Source organism: Mytilus trossulus, chromosome 2, assembly GCF_036588685.1.
Source record: "Mytilus trossulus isolate FHL-02 chromosome 2, PNRI_Mtr1.1.1.hap1, whole genome shotgun sequence".
Taxonomy (NCBI): domain Eukaryota; kingdom Metazoa; phylum Mollusca; class Bivalvia; order Mytilida; family Mytilidae; genus Mytilus; species Mytilus trossulus.
The window spans coordinates 95940319-95953866 of record NC_086374.1 but is presented as its reverse complement, the minus strand read 5'-3'; the positions used below and the strand labels follow the sequence as shown (position 1 = coordinate 95953866).

Genomic DNA, 13548 nt, shown 5'->3' with positions numbered 1-13548 from the left:
TTTCCCGCGTTGTTTGCTACAGTTAACGTTATTGAATATCTTCGATTTAACCACTTTTTAGTATTATGTCCTTGTCACTGTTACTGCTTACCCTTCCGGTACACTTGAGATCACCCCTAGTTTTTGGCGGGGTTCGTGTTGCTTATTTTTTAGTTTTCTATGGTATGGAATGTGTTCTATTGTTTGTCTGTTTGTCTTTTTCATTTTTTAGCCAGGCGTAGTCAGTTTATTATCGATGTATGAGTTTGATAGTCCCTCTGGTATTATACATTCCTCTTTTACATAATGGCAGGTCACATGTTTCAAATCGGATTGGTGTCTGTTCGTCCCAAATCAAGCAATATAGGAATACTCGGTAAAATATGTAGATTTGAAGTCAAAACATTATATATTTGTATCGTGCATAATTTTATCTAAGGAATAACTTGTCCATGTTGGAAGTAAGCTTGTAACCAGGAGTTCAGGAATGTTTCCCTCTCATTTATTTTTCTTGTTCATTTCCGGATTTGAAAATACTTTTTGTCCTTTTTCACTTATATCAGCTACTCTACATTTCCTTAGGTTTGTTATTCAAATACTTTAATCTCTAGCATCATTAAAGAGATGTTTATTGACTAAATGTACATTTGGTGAAGTAAAAAAATCATAAAAATGTATTTATTGAAGTATTGCATTCATGTATATTTACAATATAAAGTAGTTAAAAAATTTAGTAAAAAATTGACCTTCTAATATTCAATCAAAAGTTAAAAAACAATTTAAAAAAAAATCGGTTTTTTATTACTTTGAACAATACAGTTTACCAGTATAGTGTGCATACATATACAATTTACAAGTTGTATAGCGTTAACAAACAGATACATAATAAACGTCAGAAATATCAGTAACTTATTATACAGTTTGTGAATTTTAGAATACATTATATTCAACAATATTTCCTTCCTAAGGATTATTATAATTATTATTTTAAATGCAAGTCCTGAAATTGTTTACTAGATCGATCATGTGTACACATATTACATATTATCTATACATGTATCATATTTTAAAAAATAAGCATAAATACTTTTTACACATACTGTCCATGAAACAGACAGTGCCTTTAAATATAAAACTGTCTCTGAAAAAAAGAGTGGAAAAGATAGCGAAATAACTTTAAATGTCAATGAATTTGCAACATATGTTTAGTTAAATTAAATGTTAACTCTTATCTTGTTTCCACTGAACCGTAATACATCTGCTAGTTTATTGTTATCATACAAGAGTTATATAGAGCCAATAGGTAAATATAAACTTATATATGTAGAAAAACAGCTCAATTATGCATTGCATACAGTAAAGTCCTTTACACGCTTAAAATATCTAATATAAACAAGAACTAAAAGGCTATAAAGGAGTGGTACATATATGTATTTATAAATCATTAACATGTCGATGACCATTGTAAACGTGCTACACATAATTTATTATACTTAACTTCATCTATTTAAATATTTTTGGTTATTGTGTCGTTCTTTTTACTATATGATTGTATATTTTATTTATACGATGTTCATGAATTGAATTATTTTTATCCCGATAACTTATATAATTGTATGTGTTTGTACTATATGGAACACACATCTAAAGATTGAAAGTACACATGAAATACGTCACAAATGACACACTGAACTGTTAATTATAATGCCATTGCGCAAAGGTCGATTGAGGACAAAGGAGAAAATGGAACATACATTCGAAATTTAGCTAATATAGTTATAAAATAGCAGTCAATATATTTTACTTAATATATTACTAAGATTTAAAGGGGCACTATAACTGTCAAATTCATGTTCACCGATTTGAGCTGGAGATTTGACTCGATTTTCATATTCGACTTATTAACATAAAACGTATATCCAAATAAAAAAAGAGTATAAAATAAACAATTTACGATTCACAAACTCGTAATTATATTTCAGCATTTGATGTGAATTTTTGTCTAGAGGCCAACTAATTCACAATCGAGGTGACATTTCGAAGAATGCCGACGATTACATAACCTGTTGTAAACATAGTTATAAATAGATAGCAAACTCGTGCTATTGGATCTTTGTATGTCTAAAATAAAAAAAGAAGATATGGTATGATTGCCAATGAGACAAATATCCACAAAAGACCAAAAAGACACAGACATTAACAACTATAGGTCACCGTACGGCCTTCAACAATGAACAAAGCCCAGACCGCATAGTCAGCTATAAAAGGCCCCGATAAGACAATGTTAAACAATTCAAACGAGAAAAACTAACGGCCTTATTAATGTAAATAAAAATCAAAGAAAAACAAATATGTGGCACATGGACAAACGACAACCACTGAATTACAGGCTCCTGACTTGGGACAGGCACATACATAAATAATAAGTTCACATAAATACGGATTTAATGAGGTCAACTTATTCACTTGCATAATTCATTTGACAAAACTGAACCAAACTGGTTGTTAAAGTGAACTTTTACTTCACCCTTTTACATTCACTTGTGATCGAACAAAAACAAAACTTATTTTATTATTTTCTAAACCTCGTAGCTAAGGCCCTTTAAATTAAAAAAAAAAATGCATACATATATATTCATCTCTACTAGTTTTCAGACACATACAAAAAGAATTCTGCCATAATTTCACATTTAACAGGTTTTCTGTATGGGTGGAAGCTGAAAGAAAATGGGTGTCTCTGATGGTTTTCAGGACAGCAATTTTTCGATAGTGAAGAATCGAACAATTCATACGAAAGAAAAAGACATTCAGTCGTTATATAGAAATCTCAATTTGTCTTATTTATGTCTTTGTATTTTATATTAGAATGGGAGACATGCCTGCCTTCGGTAAGGAAATGCGCGAAAAAGAATTTGACCTGAAAGATGGCGTCACATTCATTAACCACGGATCATTTGGTGTTGTTCCATTGCGAGTACAAGAAGCACAAAACAGGTACGGACCAAGTGATGGTTAACTAAAATTCAAAGAAAGTCTGTCATGATGCTGTCATCACTGTAGAATCATAGTAGATAGTATAGGTAGTTCGAACAAGAAAAATATGGTTAGATTTAAGTTTTGCGTCATTTTCCTTATGTGTCTCTATTTCAGTGGCTGTCGTTGGTGCATGATTTTTACTGGTATTGTTTTGTATTCGTCATTTGAACTCTGGTAGACAAATACGCATTTCCTATCCGTTTATAGTTGACAATTCGTTTTTTTCATTGTCGAAGGCGTATGGTGACCTATAGCTGTTAATTGATGTGTCATTTGTCTCTTGTGAAGAGTTGTCTAATTATCCTAGTATCTAGGTATGAGTAATCATACCACATCTTCTTATTTTGATAAACATGTCACATCTTGAACTTTTGTAATGTTCTATCAAAACCTATTTCTAGTACTACCATATTACAAAAAGTTGAACTTCATAGAACGCGCATGCTTAGATTTAAATGTACACGACACAACGTAACATAATGTACATGGATGTTTATTGCATGTGTATCTATAACTAGCTCTGTTTAATGCAAATAAGCAAAGCGGTATTGGGTGGTTTTTTTTATTTCTTCCGAAAAATGCGTTACTGTGTTCGCTACTTGCTTGTAAGAAACTGTCAACCAAAACAAAAAGTAAAATAACAAAAATATCGAACAAATGTCTTTCCAAGTAACATAAAACATAACGTTGCATGAAAGTAGATAATGTTTCCCAAAACCCTTTACATATCAATCGAATTCATACTTGGTTTCCTAGCAAATAAAACAAGGTAGCGTTTTGATGATTACTTATCTTATGTATATAGATCATAACCTGTTTTAAACAGTCACCGAACAAACTATCAACATAAATAGACCAATCCATGTTTGACATGCAGAATGCAATATATAGCAAAGAGCTAAATTTAAAAATGTCAAATGCATGGAGAGCTTCATTTATTGTAATTAACTTTCCACGTTTTTAAACAATTATACCTGTTATGACCTGTAAAAAGCAAGCGGTTATGATTATATGTCAATGAAACCAAATGGATAATGAAGAAAACAAAATTAAGGAGGGATAGATTCCTTACAGAAAGGATACTAAAATATACTTTTCTAAGTTGTTGTAATTGTATTTAAGAGTTCTACGCGAAATCAACAGCTTTCCTGATCTATGGTTCCGAATAAACAGACGAGTAAAACAAGATGCATCTCTACGATTGATTGCTGAGTTTGTAAATTCTGAAGCAGACGACCTGGTTTTCGTTCAAAATGCTACAACAGGTCTGTATTAAAAAAGTTAACTACTGACAATACTTATCAAATCATAATTTAAAAATGTAGTATCATTTAAGCTGTGACTTTCATGACAAGATTATAAAGCATTGTACCATTCAAGAATTAGATCATTTTTCTTGATATTTAGATTGCATGATGCCTTTTCTCTCCTACATGGTAATTTTTGCTTAATTTGCTTCACTATTTATAATACAAGTAAAATAGTTACTTGCCCCGAATTTCCATACAAAATAGCTTGCAATACAAGTAAAATAAGTTTTAGATAAGAAATATTTCTTGTGATTAAAAGTGTATTGTGATGGGACCATTCTTTACTTACATGAGTTAAAAATCAACTGACTCACAACGTTATTTTCTATTAATATATTTTGTGATAAATGTTAATGTAAAACACTAAAATTACAAAATTAATAATTTCAAAGGAATTATTTTAATGATGCAAGTCAAAAGCACCATGACAGATGAGCAAAAGGAAATAAGAAGTTTAACAAGTAACAAAACCTAAACACATGGCAATGCATACTCATATCAGATTTGGAAGGATGATTTAACTTCTAGATCTGCATCGAAGGCAAAACTTGCGATACATGGGATCACTTTGGATATAGTTCTAACATAAGTCCAATTCTGATGGATGTATTTACAAAACTATATTTTAGGTGTAAACACTGTACTAAAGTCATTCAAATTTGACAAAGGAGACGTCATTCTATGCACTGACAATACTTATGCAGCTATCAAAAGTACCTGTAATGCAACTTCAGAACTACCTGGTGCTAAAGGTAATTTATTTAGTATAGATACCGATTTCTTTTATTATCTTGACTCCCATACATTTCTTAAGGTTAAGGAGAAGACAAGTCTTTAGCAGTCATATACTATAAAATAGAATGAGATTCTATACCATCTAAGTCAATCAAAGTATTTGGTCATTTATTTTTACGGCTGTGACTTTTAAATGAAGCATTCAAAACCAGGTAACAGAAAACTTGTAAAAGAAACGTTGTCTCCTCACTCATACATATACCCATGGATATACACACACGAACACTTTGCGCTAGTACATTACATTAAATAGTAATAGTTTATTTTGATAAATGTCATACGTTTTTACTTCAATACGATTATACTGGTATCATATTCAGGCAAACCAACTCATTCAAAAATATTAGTTGTTAAAACATTTGTAAAATGTGATGTTTTATCCTTCACTTAAGCAATTTTACTTTTTCAGATCTTCGCGTAGAATATATAGACTTAAAATTTCCTATTGGGAATGAAGATGAAGTTGTAGAAATGTTTCGGGAATATTTCAAGAATAACCCGAAGGTTAAATTAGCAGTTATAGGTATGTCTTTATCTTTTACTCTTACGAATGAATCAAAAATCATTTTGAAATTCCATCATTGTGAAAATATTCGGATACAAGTATTGCGTAAAAGACACAAAGACAACAAATAAAAAAATATAAAAACAATTGTACTCCGAGGAAAATTCAAGATGGAAAGGCTGTAATAAATAGGCAAACTCAAACATGTCAAAGCCCAAACACATCATACGAATGGATAACAACTGTCATATTCCTGGCCTCATACAAGCATTTTCTTGTTTAAAAATGACTGATTAAACCTTATTATTATAGCTAGCTAAACCTCTCGCTCGTATAATATAGAGAAACGAACGTTATTCACGTCGCATGAGACTTCAAAAGACTTTGGTAGGCTGATAGGTCATCTAATATCCTTCACCAGTGGGGAAAACCCATAAAGAATAATCAGCGTCAGCTATAAGAGCCCGCATTAAATATAGAAAACATTTCAGACGAGGAAATTCAAAACTGCCAGCGACCCAGTCTAACTTATAACAATATAATTTACAAAATACAAACAAGATAGGCTTGAAACATCGTCGACTTCTTAATAACAGGCTCCAGACTTTGGACAGCCACAAATATAATGTGGCGGGGTTAAACATGTTTGTAGTGAACACTCTACCCCTCTAACTTGGTTCAGTGGTGTAACAGCATTACATAAAAACAAACTGTTAATGTTAGTTGCAAACGGCTTAACTCAAGAAATCATACGAACCACAAATATCCAACACACATAAAAACAAACACAAAGCACATTTATAAGATAACAATCACTGTTATTCAAATGTTGCTCAAAGCCAATTACTACTTCTAGTTATACATAACATTTTATCGATATGTTATCTCAGACAAGTACACTTCCAAAGGCTATTTAGTAAAGTAATTGATAACAAACCAAAAAGGGGTATTTTCGTATTATCTTACTTTTAAAAAAAGTGGAGGGTATAAGAAACGTTCAGATAGGATTTCATATTTCAGGAACTTATCAACTTGATTCCATTCGTCAATTTGTGTTTTGTACATGTAAAACAGACAGAGAAATATTGATTACAAATTACAGCACATTTCAGTCAGTATGTAGCTAATGATAATATCTTTGGTTAGCTTGCTTTTTAGCTGAACCGTGAAGTCATTGTTAGGTAAGGTAAACTTCCCTCCTTTTAAAATAGATTAGTCCTACAGAGTGATAGATTTCTTATATGTTGGGCTAGTCTACTATTAAAGGACACAAGCTAACCAAATATATTATCATTGGCTACATACTGACTGAAATGTGCTGTAAAATGTCATTGTAGATCACATAACTAGTCCATCAGCCATAAGAATGCCTATTGAAAAGTTAATACCACTTTGTAAAGAGTTTGGAGTATTGTCATTAATAGATGGTGCACATGCGCCTGGACAGATTCCTCTCAATCTGAAAGAGTTGGATGCCGATTTTTATACAGGTACTTTCACAGGAAAGGAACTTTGAAAACTTAGAAGAGACTTAAAAGCATAAAAAGATGTATAGACATGTAGTTAAAACGATTTTGAAATTTAATATATACGGATCAAGTATCTGTAAATAACCACAAAATAAGACGTATGGTTATTCTTTAGGCTATAAAATGGTCAATTCAATTTTTGAAATATTTGTTTAAGGACTATGAACTGCAAATGACTCTTTTATACCCGTCCGTCGATAACAAAATTGAAAAAAAATAACGAAAGATACACATATTTGTAAAATACTTATAGTGTAGAAATCGCGAAACGGTCAAAATACAAGGAGCATGAAAGCAAAGCATACGTTAATCATTTATAAACATAAACCAGATAAAAAAAAGAATCAACCTTAGAGTGTATCATTAAAGCTATGAAGGACAACATGATTGAAGTGAACTTTTAAAACTGAAAGCGAAAAAGTAGATTTGAAGTAAAAATTTAGAAAGTCCGTCTGGTCTTGTTGGCACTATAACGTGTATAATTCATGCCAGACTTTTATGAAATTTATATCATAGATTCATATCAGGAATGACTCTTGCACTTTAACATAAATACGTACAACGCGGGGAACATTCAAACTCTGTTCCTTGATGTATTCAGTAATTTTGTTTATTTGTAAAGACTTGTTTTTATATGACCGCAAAATTTGAAAAACATTTCGTCGTATATTGCTATCACGTTGGCGTCGTCGTCGTCGTCGTCCGAATACTTTTAGTTTTCGCACTCTAACTTTAGTAAAAATGAATAGAAATCTATGAAATTTTAACACAAGGTTTATGACCACAAAAGGAAGGTTGGGATTGATTTTGGGAGTTTTGGTTCCAACAATTTAGGAATTAGGGGCCAAAAAGGGCCCAAATAAGCATTTTCTTGGTTTTCGCACTATAACTTTAGTTTAAGTTAATAGAAATCTATGAAATGTTGACACAAGGTTTATGACCACAAAAAGAAAGGTTGGAAATGATTTTGGGAGTTTTGGTTTAAACAGTTTAGGAATAAGGGGCCAAAAAAGGGCCCAAATAAGCATTATTATTGGTTTTCGCACAATAACTTTAGTTTAAGTATATAGAAATCAATGAAATTTAAACACAATGTTTATGACCACAAAAGGAAGGTTGGTATTGATTTTGGGAGTTTAGGTCCCAACAGTTTAGGAATTAGGGGCCAAAAAGGGACCCAAATAAGCATTTTTCTTGGTTTTCGCACCATAACTTTAGTATTTATAAATATAAATCTATGAAATTTAAACATAAGGTTTATGACCATAAATGGAAGGTTGGTTTTTGGGAGTTTTGGTCCCAACAGTTTAGGAATAAAGGGCCCAAAGGGTCCAAAATTAAACTTTGTTTGATTTCATCAAAAATTGAATAATTATGGTTCTTTGATATGCCGAATCTAACTGTTTATTTAGATTCTTAATTGTTTGTCCCGTTTTCAAATTGGTCTACATTAAGGTCCAAAGGGTTCAAAATTAAACTTAGTTTGATTTTAACAAAAATTGAATCCTTGGTGTTCTTTGATATGCTGAATCTAAAAATGTACTTAGATTTTTTATTATTGGCCCAGTTTTCAAGTTGGCCCAAATCGGGGTCCAAAATTATTATTTTAAGTATTGTGCAATAGCAAGAAATTTTCAATTGCACAGTTATAAATTCAGCATTAGCAAGACATCTTCACTTGCACAGTAGTGTGCAATAGCAAGAAATCTTCAATTGCACAGTATTGTGCAATAGCAAATATTTTCAATTGCACAGTATTGCACAATAGCAAGAAATATCTAATTGCACAATATTGTGCAATAGCAAGAAATTCCAATTGGATTTCAATTGAATTATCTTTCTTTGTCCAGATTAGTAGTTGAATCAACTTAAATCATTGTTTTATACAATATACAATGTATATTCACTTTTACTACCAACTGATAGATTAAAACAATCTTTACCATTCAGTCATTGTCAGTGATAACAAGAACTTTTTTTACATTTTAATATTTTATGATGTATTTAAATGAGTAGTTATTGTTGCAAACTTCATTTGAATTGAGATCAGTTTTGAAATAAGGGAAAGGGGATGTGAAAAAAAAATTGGGGGGGGTCAATTTTTTTCAATTCAGATTTCACAAATGAAAAGAAAATGTCTTCAAACATTTTTTTGAGAGGATAAATATTCAACAGCATAGTGAATTGCTCAAAGGCAAATTTTTTTTTAAGTTCATTAGACCACATTCGTTCTGTGTCCGAAACCTATGCTGTGTCAACTATTTAATCACAATCCAAATTTAGAGCTGAATCCAGCTTGAATGTTGTGTCCATACTTGCCCCAACCGTTCAGGGTTCAACCTCTGCGGTCGTATAAAGCTGCGCCCTGCGGAGCGTCTGATTGTGTCCTGTTAACTTGTTCCTTTTAAAATTGTTCCTTTTAAAATTGTTACACGATGATGACTGCTGTACCCATATAATGACTATTTTATTTGTTATGTCTGTTTAGTTCACGGAATTTGATGAAACTGTCAAGAAAGTGAAAGGTTTAGCGCTATAAAACCAGGTTTAATTTGAAAATGCCTGTACCAAATCAGGAATATGACAGTTCTTGTCCATTCGTTTTTGTTGTGTTTTTTTATTTGTTTTTGCCATGTGATTAGGGACTTTCCGAATTGATTTTCCTCTGAATTCAGTATTTTTGTGATGTTACTTTTTGATTATGTTTGATAAGTTTTAAAAGCCCCGTGGCTTGGTTTAATTACAGGTAATTTTCATAAATGGCTGTACACACCACGTGGATGCGCGATACTTTACGTTAAGAGGACACACCAGAATTGGGTTAGACCTCTTGTGACATCGCATGGGCATAAAACAACATTCCAGAATGACTTTTTCGAACAGGGAACGCGAGACGACAGCCCATATTGTGTTGTACCGGACGCTTTGAAATTCTACCAAGATATTGGCGGATATGTAAGTAAACTGACCTCACCAAGATAAAAGCCAAAACCAACAGGTCAATCTACTTAATATGTTGAACTTTGATCAAATACAATAATTAATCCTATATATAAAATTATACGTTACCAATATCAAGTACTAGCCCAACGCGTCAATGAATGGTTCATCCATTATGCGGTCAAAGCGCTTAGTAACCTTTGTTATGTTGAGTTAAAGAAGATCTTCGAAACGTGTGTGAACAAATTTATACAGATTGATTTATATTCTAAAAGTCTGAATACATCAAGACTTCATTAAATATTTTGTGTTTTGAAATCCGTCAAGGAAGAAAGAAAAAGCCCGTTTATGACAAGGATTTGATAACAAGTTTCTACTAAACAAATTCTTGTTTGAGACAACTAAAACACTTTCGATATTTGTTTTCTTCCTTGCTCCTTGAGATATGCATTTACTTTTTCCTTTTCAATTTAAAATTATTAATTACTGAGAATTAAATGTTTGAATCTATTTATCAGTATGGATTTCACGTACATCATATAATATAATAGCAAGTCAAACCCGCAAAGTCAAAATTATTCATGCATTGGGTATTGTATTGGATCTGGAATTATCATACTGCATTGTTTCCCGTATCTAATATCTTCTTTCCGATTTGTGTTCCGAATTCTTCATTTCATTCTAGCCAATATGTTTCTTCCAACATCATAAGACAGCCAATGAGAACAGATATATGTCACGCAATAATTTCAAGATGGCGCGAATATCGTAAAAAACTAATGGCGTCACATTATGCGGCGAAGCAGTTAAGTGTTCTAACGTTTTTATCAAGTATCATTTCGACACAATTATATATGTTAAAACTAAGCAATACTTGAATGACCACCTTGCATGCATATATTTCTTGAAGATTGAGAAATGTCTTGCAGGATAAACTGAACGCTTATGTAGATGACCTTTTAAACAAATCTACCAACATGTTAACATCCGCATGGAAGACAGAAAAACTGCAAATTCCAAGATCAATGGAAGCACCATTTATGCGAATGGTTCGTCTACCAAATCTGGAAGGACTTTCATCAGGCGTAAGTAGTCTGTTTAATAATGTTCTCGTAAATTTAACTGGAAATACTTTCTTTTGAATCCTTTTGATTTTAAAGGAATAAACATGGTATGATATACGAAAAGGGGTCATAAGGAAATATTGTCGTTATACTTATCGTATTTATCTATGAATGCAGACGATCGGTTATCATTTGTTTTTACATTTTCCTAACTGGTTTAGAGTGTAGATAAACTCATCATAGATACCAGGATTAAATTTTGTATCTACTCCAGACGCGCGTTTCGTTCACACAAGACTAACCAGTGATGCTCGAATCCAAAAAAGTTTAAGAGGACAAATAAAGTATGAAGTTGCAGAGGAGGACCAAAATTCCTAAAAGTTTTGCCAAATACAGCTAAGGTAATCTAATCCTGAGGTAGAAAAGCCTTAGTATTTCAAAAATTCAAAAGTCTTAGTTCATTGTGTCTTGGTAGATGTTTGTTTTGTATATCTCGTTTTTTTATAGTGATTAATAGAATAACACAACATTGACTGCTGTAAACCTATTTTTGACAATTGTGCTTATTATGTCTGTATGTTTTGTTCACACATCGTCATCAATATAATGGAATTTTATACAACTGTCATACAAGTGAGAGGTTTAGCTAGCTAGAAGATTATGTTTAATCCGACATAGTTTACACAAGAAAATGCCTGTACCAAGCCAGGAATATGACAGTTGTTGTCCATTCGTTTGATGTGTTTGAGCTTTTGATTTTGCCATTTCATTAAGGACTTTCCTTTATGAATTTCCCTCGGAGTTCAGTATTTTTGTGATTATACTTTCTATTTGTCCAAATTATTGTACGAAACTTTTGTAGGCTGCGTGTGAAACACGCATTAAGGACAACATACTGAGACATAACATAGTTTGCCAAATCTCATCAGTAAATGGAATCGCCTATTGTCGATTGAGTGCCAACATTTATAATACAGAGGAGGACTATGAATTATTGTGCGAATTTATTCGAAGCAAAAATTAGGTAAAGCATACTAGTACTCGCCATGAATAAATGAAATAACACACTGCAGAACAAAGCCTTCTTTCATAGATATAAGAAGATGTGACATGAGCGCCAATGTGACAAATCTCCATCCAAGTAACACGATGTAAAACATTGTAAAAGTAAAACATTAAAGGTCAAAGTACGGCCTTCATCATGTAGCCTTGACTCACACCGAACAGCAAGCTATAAAGTGACTCAAAATAACTAGTGTAAAAACTAAAATAACAAAAGTAACGAACTCCGGGGTAAATTCCAAATGGAAATTCCGTAATCAATGTTTGTAACAGAAATAATTAATCATTATTAGTAATTGATTTTATTTTAAAAAAGATAAATTAAAAAAAGTTGTGATCATGTGATTACTTGGACACCTCCAGTAAGGACATATGTGTAATATGATGTTCATTATGTTTTACAGTCGAACAGCAATCAGTACATAGTGGATACCATGTTGAATTACCAGATTGTTGTGGCTATAGTGTTCGTAGATGGTGACTTCTATTGCCGACTAAGTGCCAATATCTACAACACAGAACTTGATTATCAAACGTTGTGCCATGTAATAGAACGTCAATTTGAATAAAGGAATATAATCAAACGTCCGGAGCTCTGATTAACTTTCTTTAATCTTTATTTGTGTCCTATGAACTAGATTTTTTTCTCTTTGCAGAATTTTTCCCCATTGTAATTGTGTAACTATTCTGCAGACCCATTCTCCGACAATCGACAGGCCATTTTTGTATTATTTCCTTGTGAGCGATATTTACTTTATCAGGAAAACTTATTATTCTTGTACAATACCCTTGTTATGTCAATCTTTAAAGACCCAAATGTTGCAAAACACTTGTCCTTCCTCAATGACAAATATGTTGTTGTCTCCGCAGATAAAGGCCCAATCAACATCGCTTTTGTATGTACATTTCATTAAATACATTGCTTGATAAATTAATAAGGTTTGACAATTCACTTGGAAACTCAACATATACCCTCACGACACTTACCAAAGAGGAAAATCCTGGATAATCATAGGTCTGTGCTATGTTCCTTTGGAATTTCAACTAATGATGAATGACTGTTTCTTCAATCGCTGTATTTGATATCTAAACTACAAAAGTGTCATTACAAGCATATTGCTGGGTCTTCCAAGTGCTCCATGAAACTTCTTTCTAAATTATTAACATCTATTTTATCAGCAATCACAGCAGGGCTTAAAGTTATTGTGAAACTGTCTATTCTAAAGGGAGCGTAAAACAGATATGGATACTTAACAATTCCAAAGATCTTTAAGGTTACATACAATCTAAGACGCCCTCATCTTGCAATAAAACATTTGACTTATCTA

The 13548-nt window shown here is 32.1% G+C and overlaps 1 protein-coding gene across 1 annotated transcript; it reads left to right on the top strand.

Annotated features, from left to right (window-relative positions):
* The first annotated feature begins 1204 nt into the window (after window positions 1–1204).
* Window positions 1205–12903, top strand: LOC134708441 (uncharacterized). Its single transcript, XM_063568966.1, has 9 exons — window positions 1205–1282; window positions 2845–2973; window positions 4138–4280; window positions 4955–5077; window positions 5530–5643; window positions 6963–7115; window positions 9901–10109; window positions 11024–11179; window positions 12625–12903. The coding sequence occupies exons 2-9, from the start codon at window positions 2846–2848 to the stop codon at window positions 12787–12789; spliced, it is 1191 nt and encodes a 396-aa protein (XP_063425036.1). The 5' UTR covers window positions 1205–1282; window position 2845; the 3' UTR covers window positions 12790–12903.
* Window positions 12904–13548: the final 645 nt, after the last annotated feature.

What these genes read in the sequence shown, in the direction of transcription:
- LOC134708441 (XM_063568966.1), top strand. Translation starts at nt 2,846, where the DNA reads ATGGGAGACATGCCTGCCTTCGGTAAGGAAATGCGCGAAAAAGAATTT. An exon ending in AGAACTACCTGGTGCTAAAG is followed by an intron (nt 5,078 to 5,529) that starts GTAATTTATTTA and finishes TTACTTTTTCAG; the next exon opens with ATCTTCGCGTAGAATATATA. An exon ending in GGATGCCGATTTTTATACAG is followed by an intron (nt 7,116 to 9,900) that starts GTACTTTCACAG and finishes GTTTAATTACAG; the next exon opens with GTAATTTTCATAAATGGCTG.